Source organism: Centropristis striata, chromosome 9 (genome assembly GCF_030273125.1).
Source record: "Centropristis striata isolate RG_2023a ecotype Rhode Island chromosome 9, C.striata_1.0, whole genome shotgun sequence".
Classification (NCBI taxonomy): domain Eukaryota; kingdom Metazoa; phylum Chordata; class Actinopteri; order Perciformes; family Serranidae; genus Centropristis; species Centropristis striata.
In genome coordinates this window covers 3,002,231-3,026,260 of record NC_081525.1, presented here as the reverse complement: position 1 = coordinate 3,026,260, position 24,030 = coordinate 3,002,231, and the positions used below count along the sequence as shown (strand labels likewise).

Sequence of the window (24,030 nt, the reverse complement as noted above, 5' to 3'; positions counted from 1 at the left end):
AGTACAATATTTACCTCAAAATGTAGTGGAGTATAAGTATAAAGTTACATAAAATAAAAATACTCAAGTAAAGTACAAATACCTCAAAATTGTACTTAAGTACAGTACTTGAGTAAATGTACTTAGTTACATTCCACCACTGGATATTTTGCCAATAGTATAATTAGCCATAGACTGTATATGTATTTAGCAAAAAAGACTGTAGTTTTATTTTGAAAGGTTCAACCAGAAGTGTCATTCTTCTTCTGTGGTAGCTTTAATCGCAGCCTGACAGTTCTCCACACCGCCGACCGACCGACCGAACCTTCATTCATTACCTGAACCATGGGGCCGACAGGTGAGTACACGTCCTGCTGATTTAACCTGACGCGATCTTTTTAGTATAAAATCCTCTCTGCGGCCGCCATGTTTCCTCTCTGACCGGCTCCTGTTAGCGTTTACTGTTAATGAGCTTTGAGTCTGGTTCGGCTCAGTCTCTGAGCTAACGGGAGCTAGCCTAGCTTCTGTTAGCCAGGTAATAATAAATAAAACTCAACAGTATAGTCATGTTAACTATCAGTTTAGTTCATAATAACTAAAATAATAATAATAATAATAACGGTGGCTCGTTTCTCCGCAGCTCTGTCCTGGTTTTCTCCTGGGTTTGATGTAGCATGTTAGCATGTTAGCTCCCTCAGCTTATTCTCACTCCGTTAACTTTATATTTTATTATTTAACAACTTGAATTAAACACTCGGATTGACACCGTGAATGAGAGATTGATTACAAATCGCCAATCTCCCGAAAACAACAGATATAAATGTATAAATCAAACAATGTGCCAAACTCTATTTAAAAATCTGTCAATTTAAAGTTAAAGCCAAATGCATCACATTTATAAACAAAACTCTACACTTTTTCTATATATTCATATCTTTCTCATAAATTCGGCACACTATGAATCTACCAGAACACTTAAAAAAATATCTGTTTATCACGTTTTTATTACTGTCATTTGTGGGAAATCAGGATAGGGTTAACACACGTGGAATAAAATAATAAATAAAATAGTGTCTGGTGTTTTACATGTAAAACTGGGTGCAATTCTGATTTAATAAATGCTTAGAAATTACAGATTGATTACATAAACAACAGATATAAATGTACGAATCGAACAATGCGCCAAACTCCATTTAAAAATCTGTCAATTTAAAGTTAAAGCCGCCTGCTGTCAAATGCATCACATTTATAAAGAAAACTGAACACTTTTTGTATATTTTCATTTCTTTCTCATAAATTCGGCACACTATGAATCTACCAAAACACTTTTAAAAAAAAAAAAATCTGTTTATCACGTTTTTATTACTGTCATTTGAAATCAGGATAGGGTTAACACACGTGGAATAAAAGAATAAATAAAATAGTGTCTGGTGTTTTACATGTAAAACTGATTGAAATTCTGATTTAATAAATGCTTAGAAATAAGTTGTTACTTAACTCAGTCGATGCTTGGATTACAGATTGATTACATAAACAACCGATATAAATGTACGAATCAAACAATGTGCCAAACTCCATTTAAAAATCTGTCAATTTAAAGTTAAAGCCGCCTGCTGCCAAATGCATCACATTTATAAAGAAAACTGAACACTTTTCTATATATTCATATCCTTCTTATAAATTCGGCACACTACTGACCTACAAAAAACACTTGTGCCTTATTTTAATATCTGTTTATCACGTTTTTATTATTGTTATTGGTGGGAAATCAGGATAGGGTTAACACACGTGGAATAAAAGAATAAATAAAATAGTGTCTGGTGTTTTACATGTAAAACTGGGTGAAATTCTGATTTAATAAATGCTTAGAAATTACAGATTGATTACATAAACAACTGATATAAATGTACGAATCGAACAATGTGCCAAACTCCATTTAAAAATCTGTCAATTTAAAGTTAAAGCCGCCTGCTGTCAAATGCATCACATTTATAAACAAAACTGAACACTTTTTCTATATATTCATATCTTTCTCATAAATTCGGCACACTATGAATCTACCAAAACACTTGTGCCTTAAAAAAAAAAAAAAAAAAAATCTGTTTATCACGTTTTTATTACTGTCATTTGTGGGAAATCAGGATAGGGTTAACACACGTGGAATAAAATAATAAATAAAATAGTGTCTGGTGTGTTACATGTAAAACTGGTTGAAATTCTGATTTAATAACTGCTTACAAATAAGTTGTTACTTAACTCAGTCGATGCTTGGATTACAGATTGATTACATAAACAACCGATACAAATGTACGAACCGAACAATGCGCCAAACTCCATTTAAAAATCTGTCAATTTAAAGTTAAAGCCGCCTGCTGCCAAATGCATCACATTTATAAACAAAACTGGACACCTTTCTATATCGTCATATCCTTCTTATAAATTCGGCACACTACTGACCTACAAAAAACACTTGTGCCTTATTTTAATATGTTTATCACGTTTTTATTACTGTTATTGGTGGGAAATCAGGATAGAGTTAACAAAAGTGGCATTCAGATTAATAAAATTGGTGTTTGGTGTGTTACATGTAAAACTGGTTGAAATTCTGATTTAATAACTGCTAAGAAATGAGTTATAACTTAACTCATGTGTATAACAGATGGATTACCAACCACCAATCTCCCGAAAACAACTGATATAAATGTATGAATCAAACAATGCGCCAAACTCCATTTAAAAATCTGTCAATTTAAAGTGAAAGTCGCCTGCTGCCAAATGCATCACCAAATTTTTTTTAACATATTTCTATATCGTCATATCCTTCTTATAAATTCGGCACACTACAGACCTAACAATAACACTTTGTTATATACCTATTTTTGTAGCTACATATTAACTTTTATCACTGTTTTTGATGGGCAATCAGGCTAGGGGGAACAAAAGTGGAATTCAGATGAAATGAAGCTAGTGGTTGGTGTGTTACAAGTAAAACTGGTGTAAGTTCTGATTTAATAACTGCTAAGAAATGAGTTGTTACTTAATTCTGACGATGCTTGGATTATAGATTGATTACAAACCACCAATCTCCTGAAAACAACAGATATAAATGCATGAAACTAACAATGCACCAAACTCCATTTAAAAATCTGTCGATTTAAAGTTAAACATTTCTATATTGTCATATCCTTCTTTTAAATTCGGCACACTACTGACCTAACAAAAACACTTTGTTATAAGCCTTTTTTTGTAGGTACATATTAAGTTTTATCACTGTTTTTTTGTGGGAAATTAGGCTAAAAGTGAAAATTACATGAAATCAAATTAGTGTCTGGTGTGTTGCATGTAAAACTTGAAGGATCTCTAAACTAAATCATGTTTACAGAAATCATGTCCTCACATTCAAAGCAGGAAATTAATCATTCATCATTAAATACAATTACATTTAAATTAATAACGTTAAAGCCATACATTTAATACTTTAATACGTATTTTTTCCAGAGTAACATTTTCAACATTGCAGCCTGAAACAATAGTTCAATATCTCTTCCTAAAAACATCAAAGACTGCTCAGATCCACCCACCTTCAGAAAACTTGTCAAAACTCTCCTCTTCAGAACTGCTTCTAATCTATGACCAATGATGTTGATTTTAATTGTTTGTTTTTATTTGTAAATGCTTTTTTCACTGTGTTTTAACTGTAAAGCGTCTTGGGTACCATGTAAGAGCTCTACAAATAAAAAGTATTATTATTATTATTATTTTTAGTTTCACCACAACCAGCTCCAACCAACAGTAAATTCCTTTTTTAACATTAATTAATTATTGCATGAGTAATAATAATGTGATTTCATTTTCATTTAATTTATTAATTTCTTCTTTTCAAACCAAAAGATAAACAACAACATAATGATATCATATATAATAATACAGTATAATAGGACAGTTTTTGTTTTTAAACTACTTCTAATACTTTAACTACATTTTACTGATTATACTCAGTAATAATCATTTAGCTGAAGGAACATTTTTAATGCAGCACATTTACTGTATTAGTACTTTTAAAGAACCCCACCCCCCTCTGCTCACCTGTCCTCCTGCTCACCTGTCCCTCCGTCCCTGCGTCCCAGGTGAGGTGGTGTTTGGCAGCCCGGTGCCGGTCTGCTCTGAGAACCGGCTGCGTTGGGACCTGGACCCGGAGAAGATCAAGCAGCTCTCTGACGAGCTCATCGCCAACACCAAGAAGGTTTACGACCTGGTGGGAGCGCTGGACATCGACGCCGTCACCTTCGACAACACGCTGAAGGCGCTCGCCGACGTGGAGGTCGACTACACCGGTCAGTCTCCACCAATCAGCTGCAGGCTCTCCTCTGACGCTTCAGCTCCTATCACAAACAGGAGATCAAAAATATTCAATTATTCAGATTTTATTTCATTTTATTTAGGGTTTTATATTATTATTACCTTATTATTCAGGGTTTTATATTATTATTACCTTATTATTTGGGGATTTTATTCAGGGTTTCATATTATTATTACCTTATTATTTGGGGATTTTATTTAAGCTTTTATATTATTATTACCTTATTATTTGGGGATTTTATTTAGGCTTTTATGTTATTATTACCTTATTATTTGGGGATTTTATTTAGGCTTTTATATTATTATTACCTTATTATTTGGGGATTTTATTTAGGCTTTTATGTTATTATTACCTTATTATTTGGGGATTTTATTTAGGCTTTTATATTATTATTACCTTATTATTTGGGGATTTTATTTAGCCTTTTATATTATTATTACCTTATTATCTGGGGATTTTATTTAGGGTTTTATATTATTATTACCTTATTATTTGGGGATTTTATTCAGGGTTTACATTATTATTATTACCTTATTTGGGGATTTTATTTAGGGTATTATATTATTATTATTATTACCTTATTTGGGGATTTTATTTAGGGTATTATATTATTATTATTATTACCTTATTTGGGGATTTTATTTAGTTTTTTTTATATTTTGCATTTCTGCTGCTTATTTTCTGAATTTTTATGAAAATAAACTTGCAGATGTGAAACTCTGCAGAGAGAGAATCCATCACAGTCCAAAGTTTATTTAAACTAGAATAAGGGACTCCTCTCGTTTATCAATATGAGTAGAGAATTTGATATTATTAAAATAATATTTTATCAGCTCGCTTTCAATTTTAAAATGTTATATTTGAATGTACTTCTATATTTTTTCCTAAACATTTTATCTGCTTGTTTTTAGTCTTAAATTTTTATATTTGAATGTCATAGTATAAATGTCTCTTTTAAATATTTTGTGTAAAGTACTTTGAATTGCCCAGTTGTTGAAAGGTGCAATACAAATAAACCTAAAGTCACATGTTGAATGTGACCTGCAGGGATTTGTTGCCATGTTCACTGTAATGCAAACATCATTAAGCACAATGTAAACACAGCTATTAATGTACTATTACAAGTGAACTGAACACTTTAAAGAATCGAGCTGCAGCCATGACTGAAATTGCAATTAAAATAGTTGCAAATAAATCAATAAATACACTTGTAGAAACACCGTCTGACATCCTGAAACAGAGCAGGAACCAACCTGGATAACTCCACAGCTCTTTATCAGCAGCTCAAACTCTCCCAGCTCTTATCTCTTTATCTCATACTGCAAATTTGCACAATTAATAGATTTAAAAAACGCATGTGAAAGTTAAGGAAGGCCTTAAACCAGCTAATGTGGGAAACACATTTTTTAGATCTGAAAGTAATGTTGTTTCACATCATGTCACCTGGAAAACAGAATACAAAATCAGAGCTTGTTAGTTTCTGTCTTTATACTGTCTGAGACTCTCAGTTCCAAACCACTTTTTTTCTTCAATTTCTTGTTCATTTTAATGCCTGGTACAACTAAAGGTACATTTGTTTGGACAAATATAATGATAACTACAAAATAGCTGATAAGAGTTTAATTGAAGAGCTGATATCTAGACATTTAACATGGTTTTCTTAAAAATAACCAAAATCATTCTGAATAAAACCATGTTAAATGTCTAGATATCAGCTCTTAAATTAAACTCTTATCAGCTATTTTTGTTGTTATCATTATATTTGCCAAAACAAATGTACCTTTAGTTGTACCAGCCAATAAAATGAACAAGAAATTGAAGAAAACAATGTGGGTCTCATAAGTTTTTCCATGACTGTAAAGTTTCATGTTTGAAAAAGTCAGGAGGAAACAGTGAATTTGTTGGGGACTATTTTCAGCGGCGGATTAATCCACATCTGGGGCTCTAGTGAGTATTTTAGCAGCATGACGACGTGTCAGACTTATGCTGCGTTTCTGACAATTCAGAACTTGAAAAACGTCGACCTCCAAGTAGAAAAAGTACAACGAAACAATCAAGTTCCGTGTTTAAACGCAGAACTGATTCATGAAGGAGGAGTTATCTGACGCCACACAACAACAACAGCAGCAGCCATTAAAGCAAACATTATAATTTTTTTAAAAAGTCGCAGATTTAAAGTGGTAAACTTGTGAGAAAAAAAGTTGCAGATTTATGAGAAAAAAAGTGGCAAATCTACGAGAAAAAAAGTGGCAGATTTATGAGAAAAAAGTGGCAAATCTACGAGAAAAAATGTTGCAGATTTACCAGATTTAAAGTGGCTAATCTACGAGAAAAAAGTGGCAAATGTATGAGAAAAAAAGTGGCAGATTTATGACATTAAAGCGGCAAATCTACGAGAAAAAAAGTGTCAGATTGATGAGAAAAAAGTGGCAAATCTACGAGAAAAAAGTGGCAGATTTATGACATTAAAGTGGCAAATCTACGAGAAAAAAAGTGGCAGATTTATGAGAAAAAGTGGCAAATCTACGAGAAAAAAAGTGGCAGATTTATGAGAAAAAAGTGGCAAATCTACGAGAAAAAAAGTGGCAGATTTATGACATTAAAGTGGCAAATCTATGAGAAAAATAGTGGCAGATTTATGAGAAAAAAGTGGCAAATCTACGAGAAAAAAGTGTCAGGTTGATGAGAAAAAAGTGGCAAATCTACGAGAAAAAAGTGGCAGATTTACAAGACTTTAATCTCATAAATCTGCTACTTTTTTCACATAGACAACAGTAGCAGCAGCCATTAAAGCAAACATTATCAATTTAAAGCATCAACTAAAATGAATCATTAAGTACATTTACTTGTATTTGATTAAATGAATAATATGTTATTTCGTTAAACCTGTTCTGCAGACCTTTCCAAGTACAAAAGCATGTTTTTCCTCCTCTGGTTCCTTTATATCTGCAGCAGGTTCAGCTGTGTTTACACCTTCTCTTTGTTACAGTCAGCCATGTTTGTGTGTTTACATTTGGCGAACATGTAGAGAAACATAGAAAAGAATCAGATTTATTTTATGCAGAGCGCTTTATACCTGCAGCATTAACATCAGAGGTTACCAGAGAGATTTAACATGTTTAATTATCTAAATTTAGCCTCCAGATATTTCTGGTGTGAAGCTGAAAGTAAAAAGGTCAACGGCAGCGTGAACCTGGCAGCGCGGTGAGGACGGTGAGGGTGGGCGTCCATTGTGAGCGCTGCTGCGAATCGCTGAGTCAGCAGAATCAGAATGTGATGGTAGAGACAAGTCAGCAGTTTGAGAGAAAGCAGCTGGTTCAGCTGCTGCAGCCACAATAGACACGCAGTGGGTTTGTGTGGAGGCAGCTGAAAACCTGAAAACACCTCCGACACGCTGCTGCACCTCTGATGGTCCCTTCAGGTCCATCAGGCTCAACCAGGGGTGGGCAACTGGAGGCCCGGGGACTGCATACGGCCCTCAGCCTCACTTGAAGTGGCCCTCAGTACAACTACATGCATTTGAGCCAAGGTTATTATAGTTAACGAAAACTAACAAAATAACGAAAACTAGAATTGAAAAAAGATTTTCGTTAACTGAAATAAAAATAAAAACAAGAGTTTTTAAAAAAACGATAACTAACTGAAACTGTATTTTGTGGATACAAAACTAACTAAAACTAACTAAAATTATGGTGAAAATGTCCTTCGTTTTCGTCTTTGTCAACTTTTTTCATTCATAATTCAGTGTTTCTATTTCAACATGCAGGAACACATGGTGAATATGTTTACTGAGACTGGGATGTTTACACTTCAACCAAAATACAAAACACCCCAAACTGTAAGAGTTAATAATTGTTAATAATAACTGAGGCTAAGATGGATAAACCAAAGGAAATGAAGGCACATAACCATTACTTAAAAACTAAAACTAACACTAAAACTAATAAAAACTAAACTAAAACTAAGCATTTTCAAAAAATAAAAACTCAACTAAAACTAGCAAACTCACTCTAAAAACTAACTAAAACTAACTGAATTTGAAAACAAAAATTCACAACGAAATTAAAACTAAAACTAATGAAAAATCCAAAACTATTATAACCTTGATTTGAGCATGAAATCTTAAAAGTGCAGTGTAAAAATGCACAAAATTACTAATAAACCACAGTAAGTGGTTATTTTTTATTTGCTTCAAACCTTTTGTATTCCTATTTATACTGTTAAACATGCATTTGAGCATGAAATATGTTAAGTTACTGCACTGTAAACATATTTAAAATTGCAGTTTCATCATATCTGGTGCAGTGCATGGTCCTATATGTGGCCCTGTGGTAGTGTTGATGAAAAATTGTGGCCCCCTGCAGCAATTAAGTTGCCCATCCCTGAACTGAACGATCTGCATCACTGTGTAACGGCCGATCCTGACAGGAAGCCACTCACTCGTCTCATGTTACATACAGTCATGGAAACAATTATTAGACCACCGTTTTTCTTCAATTTCTTGTTCATTTTAATGTCTGGTACAACTAAAGGTACATTTGTTTGGACAAATATAACGATAACAACAAAAATAGCTCATGACAGTTTAATTTAAGAGCTGATATCTAGACATTTAACATGGTTTTATTGATAATAACCAAAATCGTTATCAGGAAAACCATGGAAAATGTCCAGATATCAGCTCTTAAATTAAACTCTTATCAGCTCTTATCATTATATTTGTCCAAACAGATGAACCTTTAGTTGTACCAGGCATTAAAATTAACTAGATATTGGAGAAAACAAAGGTGGTCTAATGCTTTTTTCCATGACTGTATACACTGAATGTATCAATCCTCACTGATCCTCCCACGTTTTCTAACCATTTAAGTCTATTTTTGATGCATTTAGTGAAGCGTAATCTGCACACAGCTTTTAAATCTCACAAACAACAATTATTTTTTGTCGTTTGTTGTCGTTGATCAGAATAAATCAGCAACTTGTGATGGTAATCTGTTATTTTTAACATTTAAAGAAGTAAAATATATGTTTAATTAATACAGAATGAAAATATAATAACTATAGTTGCAGCTGTCGTCATTTTAAAACCTGTTAGATGTTCAGGAAATCCATCAAACTGACTGACGTTCCCTCTTTTTGTCTCTCTTCTCTGACCCCGCCCCCTCACCTGTATGACCCCGCCCCTCACCTGTCTCAGTCCAGAGGAACATGTTGGACTTCCCGCAGCACGTCTCCTCCTGTAAGGAGGTCCGGGCGGCGAGCACCGAGGCCGACAAGCGTCTGTCGGAGTTCGACGTGGAGATGAGCATGAGGGAGGACGTCTACCTGAGGATCGTCGCTCTGGAGGTGAGCTGAGGAGATGGAATAAACCGGGAGATGATTAGATGGTTAATAGGTTTATCTTTAGAATAAAGTTTCAAACAAATCTGGCAGTAGTGACGGCATCATGGCTCCTCATTTAGTGAGTCGTCACACGGATGTAAAGAAAAACACATGTGCAACAAAATACAACCACTTGGTGAATATGACACAACAACTTTGCTAACATTTAAAACAGTGTGATCCTACGATGGCGTATTAGGGACAAGTATGAAAAAATAAATAAAAAAGATGGACCTGGGGGAGGTGGCCGCAGATTTTCAAGATTAAAATGGCAAATCTGCGAAAAAAAGGGCGGCGTCTGTGGTTTGTTGAGGTTCCGTGACAAAGACAAAACACTATTTTTCTTTCTACTTTTTTCTCATAAATCTGCTACTTTTTTTCTCGCAAATATGCCACTTTAAATCTTGTTAATCAGCTATTTTTTTCTCCTAGATTTGCCACTTTAATCTCGTAAATCTGCTACTTTTTACTCACAGATTGTAAATCAGAAATATGTTTGAACTAAACCTGGCGTGGCGGATCTGGGTCACATCAAGGGTTTGTGTCAGTAATTTGTTGTTATTTGGAGAATCTTATTGGTCCAAATATCAAACTTCTGATGATGTAGCTGCAAGATTAAAAATCAGCTCATGTAATAGAAAACTAGTCGGGCTTGGTGCAGTTCCTTATTTCCTATTAAATCTGATGTTCCGGGACCTGTTTGAGTTCTCCTGTTGTCTGAAGGTTTCCTCTCTCTGTTTCTGCAGAAGAAGCTGGACGCCGGCAGCCTGACCGCAGAGTCGAAGCGTTACATGGACCGACTGATCAAACTGGGGAAGAGAAACGGCCTCCACCTGCCCAAAGAGACGCAAGAGGTGCTTTATTATTACTGACCTTTTTATTCATTCACGGAAATGGAAACATTTTAGGAAGGAGCAAGCAACTTTGTTAGTGATTTCATTGGAATTCATGCAGCCTCTTTTATTACTGATCTTTGGACACAAACAGAACAAACGGTCAGAAAAGCATCAGGCTTCATACATCTCATACGATTCATCTAAAAAACTTATTTTCCTTTCTGACCCTTTGTGTTTCTCTTATGGTTATGAAGCTTTAACATATATTATATCTCTGTTTCTGGGAAAATATATCGTCCTAAAAAATGTGTTATTGTGACAGGCCTACCCTTAATCAGAATCAGTGATCTGCAGCAGATTTATAACAGATTAACTGTTTTCAGACAGAAGTCCTGCACATGTGACAGTATTTTTCAGTGTGAAATAATGTTTTTAAGTCTCTCTGTCAGTATCTGACTCTGACTTCCACTCTGCTGTAACAGGAGATCAAAACCATCAAGAAGAAGCTCAGCAACCTGTGCATCGACTTCAACAAGAACCTGAACGAGGACACGACCAGCCTGTCCTTCAGCAGAGACGAGCTGGGTGAGTCCTGAGCTGCTCACTGTCTCACCTGCTTGTTAAAAGCACCAATACTTAAAACAGTATCGATACTAAAACGTTGTATCCGGATACGATACTCATTTTCAAAAGTATCTAGTTTCAACAGGTTAGTGTCTTTCGTTTCAAACTGACCTATTATTGATGTTATCGTGTTATTATTAGCCGTTAGCCGCAGCTAGCAATTAAAGGCTGACGTCACGTTAATGATTATAAACAACGTAAATAAATAAATAAATCAGGCACGTAGTATGCCCATATTACATTAACTGACACAGTGTCAGTATACATAAGCATTAAGAGTTAATAAGTTTATATAAATGTTGGTGACTGAAAAGTGTTATTTTCTCTCTTGAAGTCCCAGAATGAAGCAGAGAAAAGTCGACTTATCAATTTTTCATAATATTGTGCACAGCATACAACCTCAAAATATAGTTCTAATTGTTATTGTTTATTGTATTTATTTATTTATTTACTTACTTTTTGCACTACCTCAGACCTGAAGCTTGTTATCATAGTTGCAGTTTCTTTTTGCACAACTGTTTTTATTATAAATATTTAACCTGTGGTTCTGTTAGTTTTTACATGTTGCATTTTTCTTGTTTTTTTTTTAAAGATATTTTTTGGGCATTTTGTAGCTTTATTGAGAGAGAGAGAGATATTGAGAGTGAAAGGGGGAGACAGAGGGGAAGACATGCGGGAAAGGGCTCCGAGCCGGATTCGAACCCGGGCCGCCCGCTTACGAGGACCGGGCCTCTGTGGTACGCGCTCTACCAGGTGTGCCACCGGGAACGCCCCCTGCAGTTTTCTTGTTAATAATTTTGGGGTCTTTGTTTTTATCCTGGTGGTATTGAATATTTTCCTGAGTATTGGTATCGAGTTGAACATTTTAGTATGGTGACCACCCTACCTGGTTGTCTGTACTAACTGGTGTGGTGCTGCTGGTTCCAGGCGGTCTCCCTGAGGACTTCCTGAGCTCTCTGGAGAAGGACGGAGAGAAGCTGAAGGTGACTCTGAAGTATCCTCATTACTTCCCCACCATGAAGAAATGCTTCGTCCCAGAAACCCGCAAGAAGCTGGAGGAGGCCTTCAACTCCCGCTGCAAAGAGGTGAGACAGACAGACAGACAGACGGTTAAACAGCTAGACAGGCAGTTAGTGCAGATGTTGATAGCACCATGAATCATACATCACCTGCAGCTGATATTTGAACCATGCTCCATCTTGTCTTTAGACCACTGGCTTGGACAAATAATTCAAACACATTTTAAATGAATAAAATCTTATTTTACAGAAAAAACAATAGTCAGGATATCATGCGTCTCAGTAATATGAGAAAGAAGTGGTTGTGTGTTCTGATAAATAAGATAACGACCATTTTCTGAATCTGATTGTTCATGATGAGTCCATTAATTGATCGATTAATTGACAGAAAGCTATTTTGATAATCCATTTCAAATTCATTGGTTATAATTTCAAAACTTTTCATAGTTCCTGCTGCTGAAATGTGAGAATTTGCTGCTATTTGTCATTGTACAATTCACTAGATTTTGGTATTTTTTAGACGGAAAAAGCAGCTTGAAGGCACCATGTTAAGAGGTTTATTTCACTATTTTCTGATGTTTTAGAGATCAAACTAATTAATGAATATAAGGAAGTATTGTTTTAGTTTTTTTCTGTTCTCAGGTGGTGAATATAAACTGGTAAATAGTGTTTTTGTTGAAGGATAATTTCAGTTTATTACAACTTGTTTTGGTGGTTTTATAACAACATTGTCCTAAACTGAGATCTGGGAACACGGTGACATCACTAAGAAGAAGCCTGATTGGTTGAAAAACACGAGCAGTAACCCGTAGTTATCTATTAAACAGCTGAACATACAGAAACAGAGTTTGTGTTTGTGTTTCCAGGAGAACTCAGTCATCCTGAAGGAGCTGGTGGAGCTTCGGGCTCAGAAGAGCTCCATCCTCGGTTTCACCACACACGCCGACTTCGTCCTGGAGATGAACATGGCCAAGTCAGGCAAGAAGGTGGCCGGCTTCCTGGGTGAGTGTTTTTACAGGCTGAGGCTCCGTTAACATGATGACGGTCTGAACAGAAGACGCAAAAGTGGCGTTGTGTCTTCACTTTTTATTCCTCGTTTAGACGAGCGTTTTCAGGAGGAAATCTGCTGCATACGGTGACGCTAAAGTGTGTGAAATTGGATTGTATGCAGCCAGGCGGCATCACTTAAAGCCATAAGAGCATCTTTGGGCATGCAGAAGTTTTCACGCCACACATTTTCATCAGCTACTCCTTCCACAAAGTTCTCCTCCATCACTAGATCTCCCAGGTCTCGTTCACAGCCGTCTGGCTCCTCCCACCAATTGCTGCATCCAGAATGTGATGGAGGTAATTACAGATCCTTCTCTGTTCACTAATACTATCTGTACATATCCTGGACATTTGGTGGAAAGACTCCTGTAAGTTTATTAGAGCTGCCAGAGCAGCTTGAAGGTCCGACGCAAGGAAATAATCCCACGTTTCTTTATTTCCTGTCCTGGAGCATGTATGTGACGTAAACACATACGTGACGTGAGCAGATCAGATCAGAGTTTTGTGTCTTGTCAGTGTAGACGACACGCTACGGAGGAGCGGATTTAACTTTTACACTCTGGAGGGTGGTTTCAGATTTTTGCGTCTTTAAGCCCCCAAAACGCCGTCACCGTCTAAACGAAAGGCACTTCACATAAAATATTTTGTCGTTTTTACCCGCGAGCGTCCTGGTGTAAACAGGGCCTGAAGGTTCACCTGCTGCTCAGATTACCTGAAGAGAGACGCGACTGAAACCAGATGCTGCTTTTATCACATCAACTCCACTGTTTGGAGAGAAAATATCTCCCATGAACTCTCGGGATCATGTTCTCCAGAAAGAAAGGAACTCTTCTTCTGTCAGGAAACCTGATCTCAGGTGATTTTCTGTTTCCTGCAGAGGAAACTCCTCCTCTAACTGTTCTCTTCTCTCTGTCGTGTCTCAGAGGAGCTGGCTCGTAAGCTGAAGCCTCTGGGTGATGAAGAGCGCTCAGTCATCCTCAAGCTGAAGGAGAAGGAGTGTCAGAAGAGGAGTCTGCCCTTCAAAGGAGAGCTGCACGCCTGGGACACCCGCTACTTCATGACCCAGGTAAGAGCTGCTCACCTGGAGGAACCAGGACTGGAGCTGGACCGCTATAAGAATGTCCAACTTGATATTGAGCCTCTCTGGACCGACTGGTACACCGTCTTCACCACTAGGTGGCGTACTTGAGTCAGTATTAATGGACCTCTGAGCTGGTTTTCCAATAAGCAGAAGAAGATTTTTCCGTATTGGTGCAGTTTTTGAGGTGGTGCCAAGTTCTAAGTATCTAGGTCAGGGGTCTCAAACTCGCGACCCGCGGGCCAATTGTGGCCCTCGTGACGATATTTTGTGGCCCCCACCTTGATATGAAAGTTTAATGTGAGTTTTATATGAATGTCTTTTTACTGTGTTGTGTGTAGAAGGTCCCTTTATTGCTCCAGCTGGAGCTTTGTTTCACTTGTTTCTATGACGACGTTATCAAAAAGAAAGGCAGCTGCTACCGGAGCGTTTATTATCTGCCGTGTTGTTGTTGTTACCGCAAGAAGTGGAAATGTTATGAAATGTCATTTTGTGTCTTTTTTTGTAATTTTGTATATTTTTGGGTCATTTTGTGTCTTTTTTTAGTAATTGTTTGTCTTTTTTTGGTCATTTTGTGTCTTTTTTTTAAGTAATTTAGTGTTTTTTTTTTCAGTCATTTTGTGTCTTTTTTTAAGTAATTTAGTTTTTTCTGTCATTTTGTGTCTTTTTTGTCATTTAGTGTCTTTTTTTAGTAATTGTTTGTCTTTTTTTGGTCATTTTGTGTCTTTTTTTACGTAATTTACTGGTTTTTTTTCAGTCATTTTGTGTCTTTTTTTAAGTAATTTAGTTTTTTTCTGTCATTTTGTGTCTTTTTTTAAGTAATTTAGTTTTTTTCTGTCATTTTGAGTCTTTTTTTTTAGTCATTTTGTGTCTTTTTTTTGGTCATTTTAATACTGCCTCCAGTGGCCCCCAGGACTGATGGGGGAAGCTGTACTGGACTATTGTGGCAAAACTCTTGATTTTTTGTAGACAGAAGAACGAGACAAACTAAGGCTTCAGGTTAAAGTGAATGAATGTTTTAAACTCCTTCATTAATGTCCTCCTCTTCCTCTTCCTGTCAGGTGGAGGAGACCCAGTACGCTGTGGACCAGAACCAGCTGAAGGAGTACTTCCCCATGGAGGTGGTGACTCAGGGCCTGCTGGACATCTACCAGGAGCTGCTGGGTCTGTCCTTCGAGCAGGTGGAGGACGCCGCCGTCTGGCACCCCGACGTCACTCTGTACTGTGTCAAGGACCGGAGCAGCGGGCAGGTGGTGGGCCAGTTCTACCTGGACCTCTACCCCAGGTAAGACCCATGTTTCATATTTAATCTCCTTCTCCTGCTGAGTGTGGATGTCTCCTAGGGTTGGCAAAAGGATCCACACATAAAAAGTATCGATACTAAAACGTTGTATCCGGGTACGATACTCATTTTCAAAAGTATCGAGTTTCCAAGACTGTACAACACCAGCACAACCTGAACGTGTTGTAGTTTTCTTTCTTTCTCTTCTGCACATTTTTGCATATAATTTGCACATTCCTCACTTAATTTGCACTAAATTGTATATAGTATATTGTATATTGTTAAATGTATTTTTCTTAGATTGTTTATTTTTTGTCTTTATCTTAAAGGGAAATAATTTTGTGTGAAATTTGTGTGGTCGGCTGTAACAGAGAAATTTCCCCGCTGTGGGATTAATAAAGTCAAATCTAATCTAATCTATTATTAGCCGTTAGCCGCTGCTAGCAATTAAAGGCTGACGTCACGTTAATGATTGTAAGCAACGTAAATAAATCAATAAATCAGGCACGTAGTATGCTATATTATATTACGCTTATTGACACAGTGTCAGTATACATAAGCATTAAGAGTTAATAAATTTATATAAATGTTGGTGACTGAAAAGTGTTATTTTCTCTCTTGAAGTCCCAGAATGAAGCAGAGAAAAGTCAAAATATTGTTGTTATTGTTTATTGTATCTATTTATTTTTTGCACTACCTCAGACCTGAAGCTTGTTATCATAGTTGCAGTTTCTTTTTGCACAACTGTTTTTTATTATAAATATTTAACTTGTGGTTCTGTTCATTTTTACATGTTGCATTTTTCTTGTTAATAATTTTGGGGTCTTTGTTTTTATCCTTGTGGTATCGAGTATGGGATATTTTCCTGAGTATCTGTATCGAGTTGAAGATGTTAGCATGGTGACGTCCCTAGTGTCTCCAGGTGTCCTCAGAGTCTCACCTGTCCCCCTACAGAGAGGGGAAGTACGGCCACGCCGCCTGCTTCGGCCTGCAGCCCGGCTGTCTGCTGGCCGACGGCCGGCGCCAGATGTCGGTGGCGGCCATGGTGGCCAACTTCAGCAAGCCGACGGCCGACGCCCCGTCGCTGCTGCAGCACGACGAGGTGGAGACGTACTTCCACGAGTTCGGACACGTCATGCACCAGCTCTGTGCTCAGGTACGCTGCTTATTATTACACCTGGCAGGATTTACAGTCAGAACAGTGTTTTATTAAATGGCATTTCAGTCAATATTAGATAAAAAATAACTAAATATGCTGATAATATAAACATGAAATAAATATACACAAATGTATATATGAATGAGTCAATAGAGTTACAAAAAATATATACTTGTTTTTTTCCAAAGGACTTTCCGGGCCCAGTAATGTGCTGCCCACTGCTCCTTGCATGGTGTGTTCACTTGTGTGTAAAAAGGATGGGTTAAATGCAGAGGTTGAATTTCCCCATTGTGGGATTAATAAAGTAATCTTCTTCTTCTTACACTTGGAGATAAAAAGTCCCCTTAAACATAAATTAAGTGAATAATTAATTTTAATTTTAGAATTTAAATTAGCATTATTTATTTGTTAATTAATTTATTTACTTGTATTTAAACATGTATGTAATTATATTTATTATTTTATTTATATATGTACATAGCCTCATTCATTTATTTCAGGATTAATTTTCAAGCCAATAATTAATTAGATAAAATGAATAAAAATAAAGTAAGGTAAGATAAAATAAAAACAAAAGTAAATAATAATAATAATAATAACAATAAAAAGTAATAAAGCTAGTTAAAATATGAAAATAATTTAAAAAAAGATAAATAAAAAGTAAAGCAGATAAAATATATATATAAAAGTAGACTAATAAATAATAGCAAATAAATAAATAAAAGAGAAGATGTTATAACACTAAGATGCATGAGCAGAAAAATATTTAAAAATGGTTCAAGTAAAAGTTTGCTCTTAAAAATCTGAAGCATTCTAATTTTATACTGAGACACTGAGTTTTGTGTTTTCATTATCTCTAAACCAGAATCATCAAAATTACAAGAAAAACAGGCTTGAAATATTTCACTCTACGTGTAATGAATCTATATAATTTTATTATTAGTTTCACTTTCTGAAATGATTGACAAAAAATATTGAACTTTATGGTGATATTCTAATTTTTTGAGACGTACCTGTAGGTGTAATATGATATAAAGCACCTCTGACCAATAATACAGTAAGACCACTAACTGATGGAGTGTGTGTTGCAGGCGGACTACGCCATGTTCAGCGGGACTCACGTGGAGCGGGACTTCGTGGAGGCTCCGTCCCAGATGTTGGAGAACTGGGTCTGGGAGAAGGAACCCCTGCAGAGGATGTCCAAACACTACAAGAGCGGGAACCCCATCCCCGAGGAGCTGCTCGACAAACTCATCAAGTCCCGCCTCGCCAACACTGGTACGTCCCAGCAGGACGTCTCAGCTGCCTCACTCACTGTGTTTAACCCTTTATCGGGCCAAGAACCATATTTGGAAACTTCAGTGGATATCAGAACGGGGTCCCCATGTCTCTCTGTTTGGTCGGAGAACCACATGGATTTGTACGAGGAGAACTTGACTATGACGGCCTGTTAAGGCCAAGTAGGAATAAAAAATAAAAATACAAACTGGGTGGGGAGTTGCAAATTTACTAGATTAAAGTGGCAAATCTACAAGAAAAAAATGAGCAGATTTAAGAGATTTAAAGTGTCAAATCTGCTCGAAAAAAGTCACAGATTACCGAGACAAAAGTGAAAAAAAAACAACTTTTTTCTCGCAGATTCACCGATTTAAATCTCATAAATCTGCACATTTTTCTCGTAGATTTTACACCTTATTTTCGTAAACTTTTTTTCTCAAAATATTACCCCCCTCCCCCGGGTCTGTATGTTTTTTTACACATTCTGGCTGAATGTAATATCCTCCAGTATTCTCTAGGGTTGAAATTTGGAATTTGGAAGTATTTCAATGAGTGTCCTATTAAGGGTTAAGATCTGAGTATTAACTCTTACTGTTCGGGACCCTGCAGGGCTCTTCAACCTGAGGCAGATCGTTCTGGCTAAAGTGGATCAGGCTCTGCACACCAGGAACGGACTGGACGCTGCCGAGGAGTACGGACGCCTCTGTCAGGAGATCCTGGGGATCCCCGCCTCACAAGGTCGGCTTTTATTCTTAAACAAGAAAACAGAAGGAGAGCAATATGAAGACATGATCACAGGGCTGCAGATTAACTTTAACCCTCTATGGTACGGTGTTGCCCTCAGGCAACATACCCATTTTTGGCCTGTAAAATTTCTACAGTGCATCTTTTTGAGTGATGCAATACTTTAAAAAAGAGGGAAGAGTATAGGGAACCAATAGCAATGCTTTAATTTGTCACATGACAAATTAAAGCACACTTTTTTGCAGACTTTTCCAAAGCAAATAGCTTTGCCATTTTGCGCCACTAAAACACTCAAAACATCGTTTCCTGGCCCTTTTCCATCTGGGAAAAAATAAATTCCTACTGATAAGTGAGTAAACCTTCATTTTTGACAATTTCATACACTTAGACTGTTGAAGACATTCATTTCAATTGGTTGGTTCAATGGTACAATGTTTCTTCCAGGCAACATTCGGACAAAAAAACGGTTAAAAAAGTTCCTTTTATAATGTTTTGTATTGTACCCTGTTGAAGCTACTGAATCTTTTACACATGCTTATTAAATAAATTATGTTAAAATTAATTTTAAAAACTTTCTTTTTCATTTGTGCACCGTTATGGTACAATGTTGCCTACAGGCAAAAACCTCCAAAAACTTCCACAAGAAAAATAATTATAAAATTTCTTCAGGTCATATTTATTTAGTCTATTTTAAGACAAAAAACGCTCCAAACATTTCTTTCCTAACTGGCATCATAATGCGTACCATAGAGGGTTAACATTGGTTGCACTGTTTTTATTTATCTGCAGCAATACAGAATTTGTAGTAATTTCCAGATTACCAGATTATGTAAATGACTGTAAACTAGGGGTGTTGAAAATAATTGAATAATCAATGCATTGCAATCAATGTGGATGATTCTGCATCGATGCAGTGACAGTCCATAATCGATAATCAGACAGATAATGTGGGTAGGAGGCGAGTCCTATGTTATTTATTTTGGAGCGCCACCTGGTGGAAACACAGTAAAACTACAGACTGATAAAACAGCAAAGCAAATATTTGGAATCATTTTTTTTTCTTTGCTTCAATAACGTTGCATTTCTTTTAACCCATTGAAGCCTGGAAAGCGGATACATTGTTTTGTAGTATTTGTATAAGCTCTCAAATACTTTTTGAATTTCATTTCTATCTGTTACAGAGGTCACAGGTTTTAGGGGCTTATTTTAGAATCGCCGCCAGAGGTTTTACAGGCGTTTTAGGCCTCAATGGGTTAAACTGGAGTACCAGCAGCAGCAGAAGTAGGAGAGACTCACCTTCTGATCTTCTGACCTTTGACCCCTCCGTCTCCCTGCAGGAACCAACATGCCGGCCACCTTCGGTCACCTGGCGGGCGGCTACGACGCTCAGTACTACGGTTACCTGTGGAGCGAGGTGTTCTCCATGGACATGTTCTTCGCTCGCTTCAAACAGGAAGGAATCATGAACCCAAAGGTCAGAACACGAAACAGCTTTATGAATCTATAAATAATCTTTTATTATTATTATTAATAATCTTATTATTAATAATTATTATTAATTATTATTAATAATCTTTTATCGTTTATCAGAGGTTCTATTACTCTCAGGATCTGTTCCATCTTTGTGTTGATTGTTTTCTCTAAAATAGAAATGCATTTTAATCTTGTACCAGTATAGATATTTTTTAAATGATGCATTATAATACAGATGTTGTTATAACATATTTATTACAGTTTGCCTCGGACAGTTTTACCTTTTTTTTTAAATAATTTTCATTTGTTTCAGGTTGATGGCAGTGTTTTATTGAATGGCATTTCAGTCAATATTGAATTAAAACATAAATAAATATGCCAATAATATAATCCTGAAATAAATATAAACAAATGTAAATATGAATGAGTCAATAGAGTTAAATAAAAACAATTTTTTTCTCAAAGGACTTGGATTTGGAAATAAAAATCCCCTTAAAAATATGTAAAAATAGTAATAATTAATTTTAATATTAAATATTTAAATTAATTTATTTGTTGAACTGTGTTGACACATTTATATATTTATTAATATATCTATAGCCTAATTTATTTATTTCAGAATTTATTTCATAGCCAGAATTATTTATTAATATATTAAATATTGACTTAAATGCCATTCCATAGTGTTTAGCCTAGCTTAGCACAAAGACTGGCAGCAGAGGAAAACTGTTAGCGAAGCTTAGCACAAAGACTGGAAGTAGAGGGAAACTGTTAGCGTAGCTTAGCACAAAGACTGGAAGCAGGGGGAAACTGTTAGCGTAGCTTAGCACAAAGACTGGAAGCAGAGGGAAACTGTTAGCGTAGCTTAGCACAAAGACTGGAAGCAGGGGGAAACTGTTAGCGTAGCTTAGCACAAAGACTGGAAGCAGGGGGAAACTGTTAGCGTAGCTTAGCACAAAGACTGGAAGCAGAGGGAAACTGTTAGCGTAGCTTAGCACAAAGACTGGAAGCAGAGGGAAACTGTTAGCGTAGCTTAGCACAAAGACTGGAAGTAGAGGGAAACTGTTAGCGTATCTTAGCACAAAGACTGGAAGTAGAGGGAACCTGTTAGCATAGCTTAGCACAAAGACTGGAAGCAGAGGGAAACTGTTAGCGTAGCTTAGCACAAAGACTGGAAGTAGAGGGAACCTGTTAGCGTAGCTTAGCACAATGACTGGTAGCAGAGGGAAACTGTTAGCGTATCTTAGCACAAAGACTGGAAGTAGAGGGAAACTGTTAGCTTAGCTTAGCACAATGACTGGTAGCAGAGGGAAACTGTTAGTGTAGCTTAGCACAAAGACTGGTAGCATAGGGAAACTGTTAGCGTAGCTTAGCACAAAGACTGACAGCAGAGGGAAACTGTTAGCCTGAAGCAGCATCAGAACAGATTCTGACTCACCGTTAATCTCTGCCTCCTGATTGGTCCTCCAGGTGGGTCTGGACTACAGGAAGTTCATCCTGCGGCCCGGCGGCTCCGAGGACGCCGCCGAGATGTTGAGGAAGTTCCTCGGGCGCGAGCCGAAACAGGAAGCGTTCCTGCTGAGCAAAGGACTAACGGTGGAGCAGGACGCCAGCACGCCGTGTCCCTGCTGACCAATCACAGCAGCCGGCTCCGCCCCCCTGCCCCGCAGGGACCTACAGAGAACAACGGACTGGGGTTTTCTAGAAAAAAACTGTAAAATGTTCAACAACATGGAAAAAAATGAGCATAAATAAAAACAATTTGAGGTGATGTCTTCTGTGTCTGAATAACTGAAGTTACATTAAAAAATAAAAAGGGACTTTTAACTGACAATAACCAATCAGCAGCCTCCCCAGCTGCACTTCCTCTGGCTCAGTTCAGCTTTTCAAAGGAAAAATTTCACCTCACTCATTGAGGATATAATATTAAAGCTGTTTGATTGACAGGTGTGTCACTCTTACCACATGCTGTTGAGGCTGCTGCCCCTTTCTGCCCATATAAGGGCTTCCTGGTTTGTCAGGTTGCAGTGTGTGAAGTGAAGCTGCCTCAGACTGGAGGGAGCGTGAATCATCAGCAGGTGGCGGAGGTGCCATCTCCCAGCTGATGAAACGTCCTCAGAGAGCTGCAGGTCAAGAGAACGGAACAGCCTGAAGGTAAAACTACAGAACAAACAGATTCACAGGACAGAAAGTGGATTCAACTTCAGCAAAAACAACTCCAATACTGTAACTGATTTTGATTTAAACTTTGCATTGGTCATCAAATCGTCCAAAACTTTCTGCAGACAGTTTGATTTAGAAGTAATTTTAAAGGCCTGAGGAGGTTGAACTATATAGATTATAACAGTAGATAAATATCTGGAAATTAAACCCATATTTGAGTTGCAGAATGTGGTTTTTGCTCATTTACCACTGCAGAAGTAATTATATTATACAACAATTAGCATTAGATAGCAATTCTTCAATGGAGTCTGCACCTGATCTTGATCGTAGTCATCTTCTTAGTGATGGACAAACACAATATAAGGTGGTTTTAAAAAATTATAAACTGACTGACAGCATAACACAAAACATAACCTTCAACCTACTGGATCTTTTGCAATTATTGCATTGTTTTAAACGTCATTAAGTATGTGCATTCAAGTGGAATAATTCCAGTGAAACTTAAGGAATATTATATTTATTCTAGTGCAATAACTGTATTTATTCATGTAATAAAATTCCATTTACTTTAGTGCAAAAACTACATTTATACTAGTCCAATAATTACATTTATTCTTGTGAAATAATTACTATAATACTAGTGCAACAATCAGATTTAATCTTGTGATACAATTACATTTTTTAAGTGCAATGATTATGTTTATTATCGTGCAACTACATGTGTACATGTGTAACTACATTAATACTATTGCAATGATTATATTGAGTTTTGCACAATAATTGTATTTATTCTTGTGTAATAACTACTCTAATCCTATAACAAAATTAAATTGTATTTATTTATTTAACTTGTTTTTTTTTTTAGAACCTGTGGTATGGGCTGTGAAAATTTGTTTGCTGAAGGTTTGTTATCATGTTGTTATGAGTAGTGCTCCTTATTTTATTCGGTTTTTATCTTTTTAATAATCACTGAATTAAATTTTTTTTAAATGTAAAATTCATAAAATGTTTTTAAAGAAAAACTTTTTTACTGCTTAGTTAAATCCCTCCAAAAAAACAAAACAAATTGTGGATTTAAAAAATATATATATATACATTGATTTTTGTGGAATTTTCCCAATAATATCATAATTAAATTATCTCCTTAATATAGTACGATAAAAATGAAAATAATGTAACTATGTTTCAACCTGAGGGGTCTAAATGTTCTCTAATCAGTCATGTAATCACAAGTGTATTTTATTAAAAACATTCCCTAGTACACTAACCCTTTAATAACTAACATAAGCATTACGTTATTTAGTTTGGCGACACAAATATTTTTTAATTCAGATCCAGAAATAACCTGTACCTGATGAAAAAAACTCACCTGTGTGATTTTTGTGCGTCACATGATGCTTCAGAGGTTTGTAAGTGTGTTGCAGCTGCAGGTGCAGCAGATGTCCTGCAGCTCTACAGTAGCTTTGTTATCCTCATTATCTTCACCCAAGCCTTCGTCTGCAGTGTAATTAGCACCGAGCTGCAGATGTGGGTGGTGGCCCCCGGGGGCCCCGGCTCCCCCAGGCCCTGCTTAGTAAACACTCAGCTGAGATCAAGCTGACGT

General features: G+C 36.5%; 1 protein-coding gene across 1 annotated transcript; it reads left to right on the top strand.

Moving 5' to 3' along the window:
• Positions 1–224: 224 nt before the first annotated feature.
• thop1 (thimet oligopeptidase 1) lies at positions 225–22,030 on the top strand. The gene is made up of 14 exons (XM_059341131.1): positions 225–337; positions 4,107–4,313; positions 9,537–9,685; positions 10,468–10,575; positions 11,040–11,142; positions 12,109–12,266; positions 13,067–13,202; positions 14,174–14,316; positions 15,390–15,613; positions 16,565–16,766; positions 17,861–18,047; positions 18,657–18,785; positions 20,129–20,265; positions 21,735–22,030. Exons 1-14 carry the CDS (start codon positions 325–327, stop codon positions 21,894–21,896), a joined length of 2,058 nt encoding a protein of 685 aa, XP_059197114.1. The 5' UTR covers positions 225–324; the 3' UTR covers positions 21,897–22,030.
• Positions 22,031–24,030: the final 2,000 nt, after the last annotated feature.